Here is a 15,169-nt window from a genome sequence, read left to right as displayed (position 1 = left end):
AACTTCACAAGTGAACTAAATTTACAGTATGTGCAGTTCAAACATTTGGGGTCACCTTATGTACAGAAAGTAGTCGAAAAGTTTTTTCAAAGATGCTGATAGCAAAACTGCAATATGCCAGGGGTTCCCAAACTTTTCAGCCAGCGACCCCTAAGATTACAACTCAAGTGCCTCACAACCCCCACTGTGCTCAGAGATGGCTATAAACAAAAACATTGCACACAACGGTGCACACATACCAATAGGAACCATATAAACAGAAGCAAAATGTAACCCCTGCCGGTCCTACACCACCCAATGGGAGTCGGTTGCACTAAAGGAGGCTAAACACCAGGCCTATCGTGTCTGTTGCTAGAGCACCTTTTCGGATTCAGGGAAGTAAGGTTTACCTGCACAGCACTTCACTAACTAGCCTCTTTTACACATAGAATAGTCTAAAAACCATATAATTTTTCATAATCATTATTCGTTTGATTTAATATCAACCTCACTTAATGGGAATTGTGGGCAAAATGTTTACAGCACAAGACAAGGTATAATTTTAAAGACCGCCACTTGGAGATCATCTTCCATGTTCAGTCGTGGGCTTTGATTTTAATGTACGCGAGCGCCATAAGGTGTCTATGTTTAACATGGTGCCGTAAAATCAATCTGCTTAAACTAACACTATTGCTGTGACATTAATCTAGCATAATAACCCCAGGGGTCGCAATCCAATGGAAGAAAATATTTTTTGCAGGTTGTTATTTTTTAATGTAACCATTAAATATTAAGTATAGATTTAATATATTATAAATCAAAAACTTCTGTAGGTTATGGATAAACTGTGGTAATTCTGGTAATTCCGCTCATGTTTCCATTCAAAAATGCGAATTAACTTTATGCGCAAAACTGAAATATTGCATAAGAGCTGTGCGAATAAAGCAGCGTTTCCATCCAACGAGTCAAAGCGAACAAAATCGTCACTTACTGATTAACTGGCACCAAATATCAACAGTAAAAATGGAATTTGCTGCGGTAGGAGAAGCTGTGTTAATCTTTTTCTTATTTAATAAATGACTTGCGCCTCAGAAGACAATGCCGATATGCAATGAACACATGGTGGCGTTTGAAGGCATGAGACGCGAGACACAGACACACTTGACTATTCTGGAGGTCATTAATAATATAATAACACCAATACTAAAATGGTTATGGCATTTTAGAATTACCAAAACAACATTTCAGATGTTTTACAATGTGCTCAGCCAGCTGTTTTGTCCATTCACACACATTATCATCACATAATGTCTAATAACAAATCACATGATTTTTTTTATGCGCATACTGGTGTATGATAAAATTCGAATCGTTCGATAAAATTATTTCCATCGTAGTTTATACGCATCTTATCGAATAAAAATGTATCCAACTCCTAAAATTTTTGCGCATCTTGGCGTTTCCATCAACTGATTTTTCTATGCGCACATAAAAATAGGTGAATGGAAACGTAGCTAGTGTTGTACTTCCCAATTTTAATTCACTGCAAAATCCTATTAACTAAATATATTAAATAAATATATTAAATATCTTATATTTCTTATATAAATAAATTATATACAAGTAAAATTCCTAACAAGAAATTAGTGAAAAAACTAATATATTTGTAAATTATTTCAAGTTCAGCAGAATCCATCCACAATTTACAATCAGTACACACTTTGAAGTAATCCTTATTCAATTATTACGTTTTGAATTTCTAAAATGCACCAACACACTCTTGAGCCTGAGTGCAGAAATAATGAAAACGGATGTTCTTTCCCGTGCACCAATCAGATGAAAGCAGCTCCTGCAAAGATCAAGCCCCTCTTGAAACCAAGATCACAGATCTCTGAAGGCTTACCTGATTTCATTGTCAATAAGAAACACAAGATGTAAATGAAAAGCTGTCCGTATCTCCGGCAGATCTGTTGAAAACATGAAAAGGGACGGAAACGACTGACAGCCCATCCACTCGTCCAGTGTCAGGCACTCTCAGAGGGAGCAAAAGCTTTCATCCCTGTACGGCCCCTCAACCTCTTGATTGAGAGGAAGAAAGTTCCAGAAGAGCACAGGGGTTGCTATATAGATGCACTCAGGAAATGCACACTTGTGTCTATGTGGGGGGCATTATGGAAAGAGAAGAGGAAAGCATAGAGAGAGAGAGAGCATTTCAGAGCCAAAACCATCCGTCTTTGCTTTTATAGTCTTACAAAAACATCACTAAAGAGGCGAGGGGATGGAGTTCTCAAAGAGAGCCCCTCGCTACACAAAGGAACAGACAGAAAATAAGGGCTGGAGAGGGCATTCATCTCAGCTGACCGCCTAATAAGAGTGCTTCACTACCACCAGAACATTCAGAGAGGCCGAAAAGCAGGGTTTGCGTCATGCTTCTCCTCAAGAGCCTTGAAGTTCAGCTCTCCATTGATGCACCATTACAATGCCCACCGAGCAGACCAACGTGAGAGACTAGTTCACGACACGGAGACATTGCTAAATATTTCATTTTTTTTTACAAAAACAGTTTATTGAATTATCAACAACTGTACATATCTTCAGTGACAACACAGTTTGCTACATACTTTGGTGTGTGTTTTGAGACGTGTCCATTTCTTGCAGCTCTTTTCTCTGTATTTGATTTGAAGGGGAGTTACTAACAGTGTGATGCTCTAAACAAGCTGGACAGTAAGTAGATGTCTGTGAGCGTTACAGTCCGTTTGGCTTATCGATAGACGTTTTACTCTGTGCTTCCTGTATATGGAACACTATGCACAAAAAACACAGTGTATGTCACTTGGGACTCAGGAAGGAGGAGGGGAAATCACCAATTAATCCAAGTCTTCCACTACAAGACAAGATGTCGTGTCCTGGTCATACAACAGCACAATGAAGTCACAGGTTTGCGAGGAGTCCTCTACCAATTGATAAATCAAATCCAGGTCCATGTGCCCCATGAGGAACTCCATGCTTGTACAAGGCAGGATCTCTGTTCTCTCAGCAAGGTAAAGAGATAACTGAACCGCCCTTCCTCCGGAGAGCCTCGACTGCAGTCTCAGGTGCCTTGCATGGGGTTTAAGCCACTCAAAAAAACAAAACAAAAAAATCCACAGGACACTTTACAAAAACGCCTCTGTAATGCGATTTAGCTCAAAATGGTTTTTCAGGAGGGAGGGAAAAAAGTAAATTAGATTTCCATAAAAGGTCAGCTTGGAAAATGAACTTCTCAAAGGGGGAGAAAAAAAACGGAATAGAATATCCTCATAGAAAAAAACGTCTTAATCTAATTTCCAAACCTCGAGGGGAAACGAAGCATCAAGGAGAGAATGAGAGAGAGAGAGAAAGAGAACCATCACAAGTGTAACAGGACACCAAAATATAAATCTATAAAAGGCATTTTAATACTCCATTATGTACACTTTTCACATACCCTCCACACAGATGAAGTTTCAGAATGAAGCGCTGCTTCACGAAGCATTATGGAACACTCACTGCGTAGTGAGAAAAAAAATAAGGAAACAAAATCCAAAGAAAGATTTGACGCAAAAAAACAGCAAGGAAGGAAAGAACGAGTGTTCTCTAGTGCCATATGAACAGAGCCGAGTGTGTGGGGGCTTTAGGGCTGCACATTTGTGTCCCAGTCCCAGCAGCTCAATCCCCCCCCCCCCAGCGTCCAATCGTCCATGTCTGCGGTCAGTCAGTAAAAAAAGTCAGTGAGTGAGACAGACAGTCAGACAGACAAGGGCTGTTCCTGTCTGTTTGACTAGGAGAGTCACTGGAGTGAGAAGTTATGTGTCCCCCTTCCTCCTCCAGAGGCCTGAGCTGCTCCAGTCTGTTACCTCTCAGTCTAGTAGATCACTTCATACACCGTGGCCTTCTTGTCTCCAGAGCCCGTAACAATGTACTTGTCATCAGCTGATATGTCACAGCTCAAGACCGAGGAAGATTCCTTTGACTGCAAGAACAAACAAAAAGATCCACATTAAAAAACATCTGAACATTAACTTCACGTGTGGCACAAAAGCCCCTGCATAAAACTCTTCAGACATCCTCTATTACTCAAAGAAAATGCTGACAGCTGTATACATAAGCACTTCACTCCCCCACCAACGATGCATTAGCGTCCGTGCCGAGCCCCTTCAGTCATAAACACTTGAAGGGTTATCATTATTTACTCTTAAGCTGGTAGATGCGAGCTGCACGCACAGACCCACATCCGCACTAAGTGGTCAGGACCCAGCGTTAATGATATACTCCAGCCCATTTCCGCTGATCGAGGCCCGGCCTGTCAGCCAGCGGTCACTGTGCCCTTTCTACTGATTCAGGCAACCCACACATTTCCTGCAGACAGTCTGTATTGATCTCTGTACCTGGAATATGCTGGCGCCATAGGGAGTCCTCCATGCATTCAACAGATTGTCCTTCCCAGTGCTCACGAACCATTTACCTTGTCAAGGGAAATCAAACGTAATTAGACCTCTGTTCAGAGTACAAGCAAAATGGAGACATGCACAGAAAGCCCAATAAAAGACAGCCTAGCAGAAAAGGACAGTCAAGGTTCAGTTATATAGAAGTGACTCCGTATAACTTCAAGAGTGCACAGAAGCTCTAGTGGAGTTATGTATAGAGGGCCTGCCCTCAATCTGGGAATCATGAATCGGTCACTTACCACAGTATGCAAACTTGAGAGAGAGAACGCAGCTCTCGTGAAGGTGCAGCTGGTACTTGTCAGGCTTGGTGTGGTGGAGCACCTCAACGTTGCTGCTTTCCATACCAACAGCCAGCCACTCGCCCGTTGGACAGTAGCCCAGAGAGAAGATCTGCATACAGGAAAACGCAGACAAGTTGAACATCGTGGCTTTGCAATTAAAGTTGGCATGAACCAATTTGATTTTCTCAATGCATGTAATACATCTAATTTTTATTTTTAAAACAAATAACTTAAGAATCATGCATAAAGGCTTAAAACATAATGATTGGGGTGATATTTGATTTTTATGTTTCAGACTACCACTTGGAACCAGTCTTTCTTTACTCCCCTTCAGAGGTTCAATGTACAATATCTCTTGCACAGTGGCATCCCCAAAGTCCTAATGAACATCAAAAGTCCCTCTAATTTCAAGTTTATAAGCATCTATCACTGGTTTGCATGGTTCGGGACTTGTGAAGCTGCACATCAATGGATTTGCTCTTCAGTGTTTGGACTCTCAGCAGTGAAAATTAACCCACACTGAACTGAACTTAACTAAACTGGACTGACAGTTTAAATTTACTAGAACTTCTATGTTAAGCTGCTTTGACACAGTTTACATTGTAAAAGCACTATAGAAATTAAGATAAATTGAATTGAATAGTAGAACACTAGCATTTCAAAAATCTAAATTGTGCACAACCAAATCCCCAATAACAACCAAAAAAAAAATAATAAAGTGGAACATAAATGGAAACCATCATGCTCCATCGTCTAACCTGAGATGTGAAGTCATGCTGTTGGAGTTGCCTTCCCTCTCTCAGGTCCCAGGAGCGGACTGTGTTATCAAGACCACCTGTCCAGAGCTTGGTGCCATCATGAGAGATGTCAATGCAGCTGGCACCATCTGTGTGGCCTTGGAATTGCCTGAAAATTCACCCAAAAAGTGGTTTAGAGAATGGCCTCAAAGATCTATAACAAAATGCAAAACCTCTGAAATAATCCCACCTGACAAGGGTCTGGTTGTGAAGGTCCCAGACAGCAATGTTTCCATCACTACAGCAGGAGAAGCACACCTTGGCATCTGGGCTAATAGCCAGCGCGTAGCAGGCCGGTGCAGAGGAGGTCAGCTCGGCTTTGATTCGGGGTGTCTGGGAGGCAAGATCCCAAATGGTCAGAGTGCTGGCCTCTCCTCCAACAATGAGTGTGCGGCCGTCGGGCAACAGCTTACAGGATCGAATGTAGTTGTCTCTGTTCTGTAGAGGGCAAAAAAAAAGTTTGGCAAATTGTTAATTTTAAGAATCAAAAAGCATGCATGTACAGCACTGGACAAGGGCTGAACTATATAGCATACAATCATATCAATATCTCATGTCAAGACAAAAAAAAAAATCAAATTTACATGCTGACCACATGGAAAGTACCATTTCTTTTTTTTAAAGTAATAAAAATTGACATTTATTAATGCTGCACGACTAATACAAAAAAAAAAAAAAATCACGATCTCGATTTGACCCTCCACACGATCTTAATCCAGCGTATTTACCATTCTATTCTCAAGTTCAGGAGAAAAGCATTAAGTCGCACAAATCTTCACATTGTTTAACATACATTGCTCTGCAACATGGACACCTCCAAATGGTGTTGAAAGAGTCACACTGTATTTAAAAGGTATAATTCCCTCAAAATGTCGTTTATGTCTTCATGTAATGATGTTTTCGTGGCCCCGAAATCACACGTGAGCTGTGCGTTTAGCAGAGAGGATGCGCTGTTGTGTTAACTTTAGTGAACACAACCTGCATAGGCTGTGAATAACAGGTAATAAAGTCGTAAATAACGTTCAGATTGTTACACAGAGCGATCATTTGGGAGCCGCGTGGAAAGTATGATTTGTATGTGATTTGAATTTATTTTCTCAAAGTCACAGCAGTCATGACAAGAACCACACTCAGCAGTGAAAGTGAAACCAAAAGCGTGTACATCATTTAAATGATCATATCACATTTTAGAGTTATGATTACTGCAATCATTTCATATGTTTTTCCTTTCATAGCACACACAAAGCGTCGTGTATGAGAATAAATGTTTAACGGTGTCAGTATAACTACTCAAGCCTATACAACGTTGAATATAATGCAGGAGGGAATCTGATAATACAAATGTCTAATTTTACCAGCGGAAAAAAAAATGGCTGATGTTGTCAATGACATATTGCAAGCATACGTCTCAAACATAATAATTCAACTACGGAATTAAAAAAAGTTGTATTCTGGTGTCATCACATTACTGTGCATTAACAACTAGGACAAGTCTATTCAAGTCCACCATTCAAAGTCTACACAAAATTCAGCATTTTAACCTAAAGTAGATGTACACATAGGCCTACATCATTCCAATAATATTTTTGTTGTTTTACCATTTGTTTCAGAAATAGCAATAATAATAGCCTACTCATATTAACCTTTATTTTACATCTACAGAATCGTTAGAAAATCATGATCTTGAGTTAAAAAATTGTGATTCATTTTAGCCAGAACCATGGAGCCCTAACATTCATTTGATTATTTTTCTCACTTTATTCAAAACTTTAAGCAAAAATGTGTGATTAAGAATCTAAAGTCACTTTTTAAAAACTAACGATTACTTTTAGTTAAAAACTAACGATTACAGACCTAACAAACAATATTGCTAAATAAATTACAAAATATAAACTGTACTTCAATCAACTTTCTTACATATCTGTTGTTAATATTTCTGTCTGCATCGCCATGATGCTAAGATTACATCATCCAAATTAAGAAAAAGTATCACTATAAACAATGTACTTTGTGACATCACAAAATAAACAATAGAACATAAAATGAAACAACAGACTTTTTATTTCAACCACAGTACTATTAATTTAATAAAAACATGAGCAATAATACTAGTATGGTTCCACCCTTACCAGGCAGTCAAGTTGAGAAACCGGACTCTTGCTTCCAGGCTGACTGATGTCCCAGATCTTCACACAGCCCTTGCCACCAGTGTAGACATGGCGCGTGGGGTTGCTGATAGTCACGGCACAAACAACCTCACCATGACTGAGTGTGTTGATTTGCCGGGCATGGCGCGGGATCCCTGGACCAATGAGAGCATCTGGAGGAAAGGGAACGGGTTGCATTTGTCCATCGGCGCTGACATGGAAAGAGTAGGCTCTGTGAGAGAGAAACAGACAGACAGACAGGGAGAAAGACAGACCTCTTTAGTAATCTAGTAGTCAACAGCGCACTGATTGAAGTGGGTTAATTAAATCAATTACAGCAATATGAGTAAGTAGTCTGAAATGAGGTATTAAGAGGTGGAAAAGGTTGTGCTCTTAAGCGCTCTCGTGGAACTGTTACATAAATGGTGCTGGGATAGAGAGCGGTCTAGTGCGGCTACGAGTTAGTCATGATCATTTAATCTTTGACGGACACTTACGGTTTTCCTCCAGAGATCGAGGTGAGGCTGGCAGGGAGGCCGGGAGCTCTCATATGAGGATGCTCGAAACCCGCCTACAGAAGCAAAATAAAAACATGCTGGATTAGTACAGCGATCAAAAAATAAAAGGAAAAAAATTGTGCAAACATAACTTGCACATCATATAAACCAGTAAGATCTGTATTTATTTTTATAGTGATACTAATGTGCCATTGATTAGTTGCATTTAAATATATATATACACATTATAAAAATTATTTTTCAATTAATATTTTTAATGAATCATTGGATTCAAAACTGGTCTGAATGATATGCTTTGAATTCAACAGATTTTCCTCAGAACATAACATCAGAAACTAAATAAACCCTTTTATTTACATACACTTTATTAGGTACACCTTACTAGTATCGGGTTGAACCCCCTTTTGCCTTCAGAACTGCCTTAATCCTTTGTGGCATAGATTCAAAAAGGTACTGGAAGTATTGCTCAGAGATTTTGGTCCATTTTGACATGATAGCATCATGCAGTTGCTACAGATTTGTTGGCTGCACATCCATGATGCGAATCTCCCATTCCACCACATCCCAAAGTTGCTCTATTGGATTAGAATCTGGTGGCTGTGGAGGCCATTTGAGTACAGTGAACTCACTGTCATGTTCAAGAAACCAGTCTGAGATGATTCGCTCTTTATGACATGGCGTGTTATCCTGCTGGAAGTAGCCATCAGAAGATGGGTACACTGTGATCATAAAGGGATGAACATGGTCAGCAACAATACTCAGGTAGGCTGTGGGGTTGACACAATACTAAATTGGTATTAATGAGCCCAAAGTATGCCAAGAAAATATCCCCCACACCATTACACCACCACCACCAGCCTGAACTGTTGATACAAGGCAGTATGGATCCATGTTTTCATGTTGTTGATGGCACATTCTGACCCTATCATCCAAATGTCGCAGCAGAAATCGAGACTCATCAGACCAGGCAACGTTCCAATCTTCTATTGTCCAATTTTGGTGAGCCTGTGTTTTGGTTGTAGCCTCAGTTTTCTGTACTTATCTGACAGGAGTGGCACCCAGTGTGGTCTTCTGCTGCTGTAGCCCATCCGCCTCAAGGTTGGAAGTGTTGTGCATTTAGAGACGCTCTTCTGCATACCTCGGTTGTAATGAGTGGTTATTTGAATTACGAATTCTATCAGCTCGAACTAGTCTGGCCGTTCTCCTCTGACCTCTGGCATCAACAAGGCATTTGCACCCACAGAACTGCCGCTCACTGGATGTTTTCTCTTTTTCGGACCATTCTCTGTAAAGCCTAGAGATGATTGTGTGAGAAAAGCTCAGTAGATCAGCAGTTTCTGAAATACTCAGACCAGCTCGTCTGGCACCAACAACCATGCCAAAGTCACTACAATGACCTTCCTTACCATTTCAGATGCTCAGTTTGAACTGCAGCAGATCGTCTTGACCATGTCTGCATGCTTATATTCATTGAGATGCTGCCATGTGATTGGCGGATTAGAAATTTGCGTTAACGTGCAGTTAGTCAGGTGTACCTAATAAAGTGGCCGGTGAGTGTATGTTTATGTTTTTAATAATTATGCACTTTTTAACTTGAATGCCTTGGTTCCCATTTAATACAATCCTCCCAAATTTCTCTAGGTCCTTTGTAGGTTCGGAACAATGCAAGTATATACAATGCTAAATAATGACTACCTAGATATTTGCAGTGTAAACTATTCCTTTAACTTGACTAGATCAATGTATACTGTGAAAACTAACATGCGACCGAAGAGGAATGATTCGTGCCTTGCTCCTTCATTTAACCGAAAGGATGAAGCAATCAGACGGCAGGCAGTCAGGTAGCCTGAGAGCCCAGTCAATGTAACGCTCATTTCACACCCAGTCACACACACTACATCACCTCGCGCTCTCCCTCCACTCTCAGGTTGGGGGGCTTGGGTGAGAGAGTAAGATTGAAATCGAGCAAGAAAATAAAAAGAAATGAGAGGAAGAAATTGGGAGAGAAAGGTAAGGTGAGGCCTACTTTGGAGTAGAGAGTGGGAATCTTTAGGCACCACCGGATTTGATTCGATTTTGTTTCAGAGAGTTACAATCTGATTCCAAAATAATCCTCAATACATCTCAATTTTCTGGCACAAATCTTTGAGTTAAGGTGGCCCCTTGCCAAATTCTGAAAATGTTCAAATGTATACGTATAAAACATGCAGGCCCTGTCCTGTAGCCAAAGAGAATAAGCAGATACATTAAGTTTTAGATTTCTTAACAAGCAGTATTTTCACATGAAATCAATTAGTTGTTTTCTGTGGATGTGCATGAGAACCAAAATATTAAAGTTTCCGTTTTTAATGTTTCCAGAAAGGTCCAAGTTCAAGATATGCAAAATAATAATGTTTTAACAGCAGCTCTTCCACCAAGGTGCTTATTTTCACACACAAACACACAATTACTCACCATGGGCGAGCGCCCGTAGGCAGCAGCAGCAGCCGCGCTCATCTGAGGAGAGATGTGAAGGCCAGCATAGACTCCAGGGTTGGTCAGAGAACCATTCATCTCATGGTGGCTCATCATGGCGAAGGGAGTTGGGTAAGTGAGGGGGGTGCGCAGAGCAGGGGCGGCTGCAGACACATAGACACACAGCCAATCATAAATCAGCATCAGTCAACCACAGGGAAAAGGAGCTGAACTCGGGAGCAGGGAGATAAATCTCAATCAAAGACCTGCCTACACTGAGCTGCTTCAAAGACCAGTTTTATGAAAGCTACTTTAAGCTCTGTTAAAAAGGCAAGCCTAAAAAATTTGCTGAAGCTTTGGATTATTACCATATGCAAAGAAGTCTCTTTTGGTTACAGTATTGGCTGTGTTTGTGTTGCACACTTGCAGGAAGTGATAGCCAAACAACATCTCTGTGGACGTAGATTACAAACTCACCAAGAGCTTCCATCGGAGGCTTGCCCAGGATGGGCCGCAGCCCTGGGGTGGTGCTGGTACCTGGTGTGGGGGCATCGTTACGAGGTGTGGGAGTGTTGGACTTGAGACCAGGCGTGGAAGATTTGTCATTCTGCAGATACGAGAGAAGAGAGAAAGAGAGATAGAGAAAACAGAGTTAAAATCCCCCCAAACGAGGCAGCATCCAGGCAGAAGATTTAAGTGCCGCCAGAACCTAATCCAATCCAATTCTGACAAACTCACTACTCCTACGAAACTATAAACCCTGCTATTTATCCCCAAACCCATTACTGCTACAATGGAGATGAGGCTCGTTTTATCCTTCCCTCGCTTCTCCCTCTAATCTTTTTTTTTGATGCAGAGGCCCAGAATGGTTAAACGCATTGAGTTATTAGCAGGGAAGACACGACTGATCCAGCTATGGGAATGCATTATCCCTGACATTTACAGATGTATTTAAAGCCGAGGCTGGGAAACAGACATTCACTTCTGAGCTATTAGAGAAAGTGGAAGATCACAGGGCGTTCAGGCTTCCCTAGCTGCCCCCTCCCACCCAAACGCTTTTCCTCAAACATATCCTATAATTCTGCTTCAATGGCACAGACCCACATTCCATCAAATCTTATATGCAGCGCCGTCGATTATTACAGTAGTGAAATCCGGATAAATAGAGCTGATACACGTAAATGCAGCAAGCGGAATTAAATGGTGCCAGCTTGTGTATGAGAAAGAGTTCCGTACATGGCCATGCTCCTTGTTTTTCGAGGAAGGGGTACTTCCAGATGAGGCCACAGAGGCGGGACTGTTGGGTGTGTCCTTTTTTGCTGGGCGGGGCTTATCTATACCATTCTCTGGCGGCGAGTGAGCAGGGCTGCCTCTGGGAGTGGCAGGGTCCTAGAAAACAAAAATACATCAATGTAGGAGATAAACATTGACGTCTACATACATAAAGAATGACGACACATTTCATGCATTCAATTTCATCAGTCCCAACTTGATAATTCTCACCTCATTGGAAACATCAACCACCAAATCATCACTTTTGTCTCCGTCACTGTCCTGAAAACATGGAAAGTCAGCTAGTTAGCATGCAGAGCATTTTGCTACAGAACAATCTATAATGCAAGTTAACATCACTCACATATCGGCTCATGCTGTCCTTGTCCTCCACTTTGCGCTTTTTGGAGTCTAAGCTGTAATCGGAGGAGCCACGGTGCTTCTCACTGGTTGTGCGCAGGCTGTCTGATGGAGAGATGGAGTTGTTCTGAAAGAGAGAAAGAGAAGAAATATAAATGCGTGCCATCAGACTACTTTAACACAACTCATTCATTTGTAGATCTAGATCTTTGGGTGGTTTTCAATTTGTTCGGTTGAACAAAACCTCCAAATGGCTTTCAAAATACCCCATAGACCCCATCAACCTCTTGCAGCACAAGATATTAATATCCGAACATGATTCCAGTTTATTTTCTGTTTTTAGGTAGTGACAAATAAATTTGGGTTCAGAGTCAAAAACAATTACCATTAAAATGACAGGTACTTCACAGCTGTCGGATCTGAAGGAGATCCAGGCTGGGAAATCAACAGCGAGGAGGAGAAAAAAAAGAAAAAAAGGACAAAATAGCTCTTATCACTCCAAAACCGCACACTTAAAAAGCCAAAGGCGATTTATCCATTCCAGCTATCCGACTCAAAACCCCAAAACAGGCCTAACATAATACAAAGAGACTCGCCAAGCCGTATCTAACAACCCACAGTAGACTAAACACAGAAAAATGTGCTGGCTGAACTACAGAGTAGACACAGTTAACCAGAGCAAAGAGGGGCTTGTTTTCACTGCCCCATCACCCTTTCCCTTCCTTCGCCCACCTCACTCCCTCCATCTTCTAAAAGAGACAACAAACAGCTTCAGGAAGACATGAGCAGCATGTTAGTGTCGAACAACGGCCCATTATCTCTAAGTCTGACTTGGGCTGTGTGTGTGAGAGAGCATGTAATAGCCATTGATTCCTATTTGGAAATCTCCCAGAGCCATTCCTCCAACACGCTGTGGGTCTGTGGTCCCGACAGGCAACAGGAAAATGGAAAAAGGGACTTGCATACTCAGGAAATGGTGGGTGACTATGTGGCTAAATTCCATACTCACAATGACGATATTTTGTGGAGTCAAAGAATTTAGCAGTCGTTCTCCATATGCAACAAGACTTGGAGGGTTCTCTCTGGGCGCGTTCTCAAAGCAATCCTGCTCCTGAAGCTTCACTCATCCCGTCCCAAGAGCCTTCGCTCAGTGTGAGGCAACAAGATTCACAAGGGGAAAATGCGGCCAGATCACTGGGAGCATAAAAGGAAACTAAGCTGAAATGATGAAGTAGCAGACTGGGCCGAACGCCCAATAGTCGCTGTCTCTCTTGCTCTCTTTGCATGATGTCTGACCTTCTAAAGAGATGCTTAGCGTGACTCATTAAGGAGAGTCACCAGCGTGCTATCAGATGACCTTAGACAACAGCAGCAGTGAACACACAACAGCGCCTGGACTGCTAACCGCCAGAGGAGCTCCCCTTCCTTCAGACATGACTGCACCCATTCAGGGCTTGCCGGGCCAGCAGAAACCCAATCTCACGGCCACAATCAGCCATCAGAGAGATTTAAGCCCCGTCGAATAAATGCCTTTTACAAGGGCACAGAGATGAGAGGGAGGAAAACAATTCCCGCGACTGTGCTCATACATATTTATCGTGCCAGCGAAAGAGAGCGGAGAGGGGCGGTAAACAAGTGGAGATAGTGGAGGGGAGAGGGATAAAATAAATCCCACAAAGGAGGGAGGGAGGGAGTCGACGTCGTCTTTAATTGTGATGAAATTATAGAGCCGCGCTAATCTGTGCGCTGTAATACGAGTCATTTCCCATCTGCGGAGAGATGCGAGTGCTTATTTCATAAAAAGCTTGTTTCTCTATTAGTCATTTTAATGAACGCAGATTACCATTTTGTGCACGAGTTGCGTGTGCTTCAGGATGAAGGATCTTACTTGACATTTACATTAATGGAAATTTTCTAAGGCATGAAATGGGCCAAGAGGTGCTTTTCACCCGGTAAAACTAAGACACATTTGCTCCGTTTCAAAACCTAGCAAGCCGCTTACCAAGGCATCATTAAGGTATCATTTAAGGTGTGCTCCTGCCAAGAAGGCTGTTAAACCCTCAATGTAAGTAAAACCAAACTGCTGGACAAAAGTAATATCATATATAGCCTTTTTACAGAAACGTACAGATAAAAGCTGAATAAAATACAGATTATTTCAATCAGTGTTTGCAACATACAAAATCCACCAAAATCAAACGAGTGTCAAATTTTCCATACAGTTTTGATGTCTATGTAGGCAGCACACTAGGTTTGAGAACAGAGCTATTAAGTGGAAGAGAAAAGGACAACTGAGGCAACTGGAAATCTGATACTCACCGTGCTCTCTGTAGTCAGCAGACCCCGGTTGGCGTTGAAAGACAGGCAGAACGGCAAGACAAAACAGAGATAAACAAAAGTCAGTTACCCTGACTGAAAAACAATCTGCGTTAACCTATAATTTCATCAGTAGGTAGAATATGCCCGTTATGTACACAATACTAGCAACAAACTATTAGCATCTGTCCTTTATTAACCTTGCCAAATCATTAAAGCCACACAGTCACATGTACAATCAATTGCTTTATACTAGGGATGTCCAAATCCGATCACGTGATCGGAAATCGGGCCCGATCCCACCGTTTTCAGACTCGATCGGAATTGGACATTACCTCCCGATCAGGACTCGATATATTCTCATTATCTTTAAACACATCTATAGTTATGCGGTGGCACAAAATTTGACCTTTCTTGACTTCACACAGAAACAACATGTGCGGCATGACATCACTTTGTTGCATTGGTTAAATGCAGACAAAGTAGAACAAGGAAGCAGCTTAAATCGCAAAGTGAGAGTATGTCTGCGGTCTGGAGGTATTTTAAGGTGGATGACAACAACATTGCCATAGCAAAGTG

At 41.6% G+C, this 15,169-nt stretch overlaps 1 protein-coding gene across 1 annotated transcript in view; it reads right to left on the bottom strand.

Annotated features, from left to right (window-relative positions):
- Positions 1-2,518: 2,518 nt before the first annotated feature.
- Positions 2,519-15,169, bottom strand: part of tle3a (TLE family member 3, transcriptional corepressor a) — a 32,531-nt gene continuing 19,880 nt past the window's right edge. Inside the window, exons 9-21 of the mRNA XM_056477955.1 lie at positions 14,594-14,601; positions 12,279-12,401; positions 12,146-12,196; positions 11,879-12,031; positions 11,120-11,249; positions 10,643-10,806; positions 8,168-8,241; positions 7,653-7,902; positions 5,714-5,961; positions 5,485-5,632; positions 4,685-4,835; positions 4,386-4,462; positions 2,519-3,970 (exon numbers count right to left, since the gene is read on the bottom strand). Of these exons, the coding sequence (XP_056333930.1) occupies positions 3,863-3,970; positions 4,386-4,462; positions 4,685-4,835; positions 5,485-5,632; positions 5,714-5,961; positions 7,653-7,902; positions 8,168-8,241; positions 10,643-10,806; positions 11,120-11,249; positions 11,879-12,031; positions 12,146-12,196; positions 12,279-12,401; positions 14,594-14,601 (1,685 nt within the window). The 3' untranslated portion in view covers positions 2,519-3,862. The remainder of the gene's footprint in view (positions 3,971-4,385; positions 4,463-4,684; positions 4,836-5,484; positions 5,633-5,713; positions 5,962-7,652; positions 7,903-8,167; positions 8,242-10,642; positions 10,807-11,119; positions 11,250-11,878; positions 12,032-12,145; positions 12,197-12,278; positions 12,402-14,593; positions 14,602-15,169) is intronic.

This window comes from Danio aesculapii, chromosome 18 (genome assembly GCF_903798145.1).
Source record: "Danio aesculapii chromosome 18, fDanAes4.1, whole genome shotgun sequence".
Classification (NCBI taxonomy): domain Eukaryota; kingdom Metazoa; phylum Chordata; class Actinopteri; order Cypriniformes; family Danionidae; genus Danio; species Danio aesculapii.
This window is presented reverse-complemented; position numbering and strand designations above follow the sequence as displayed.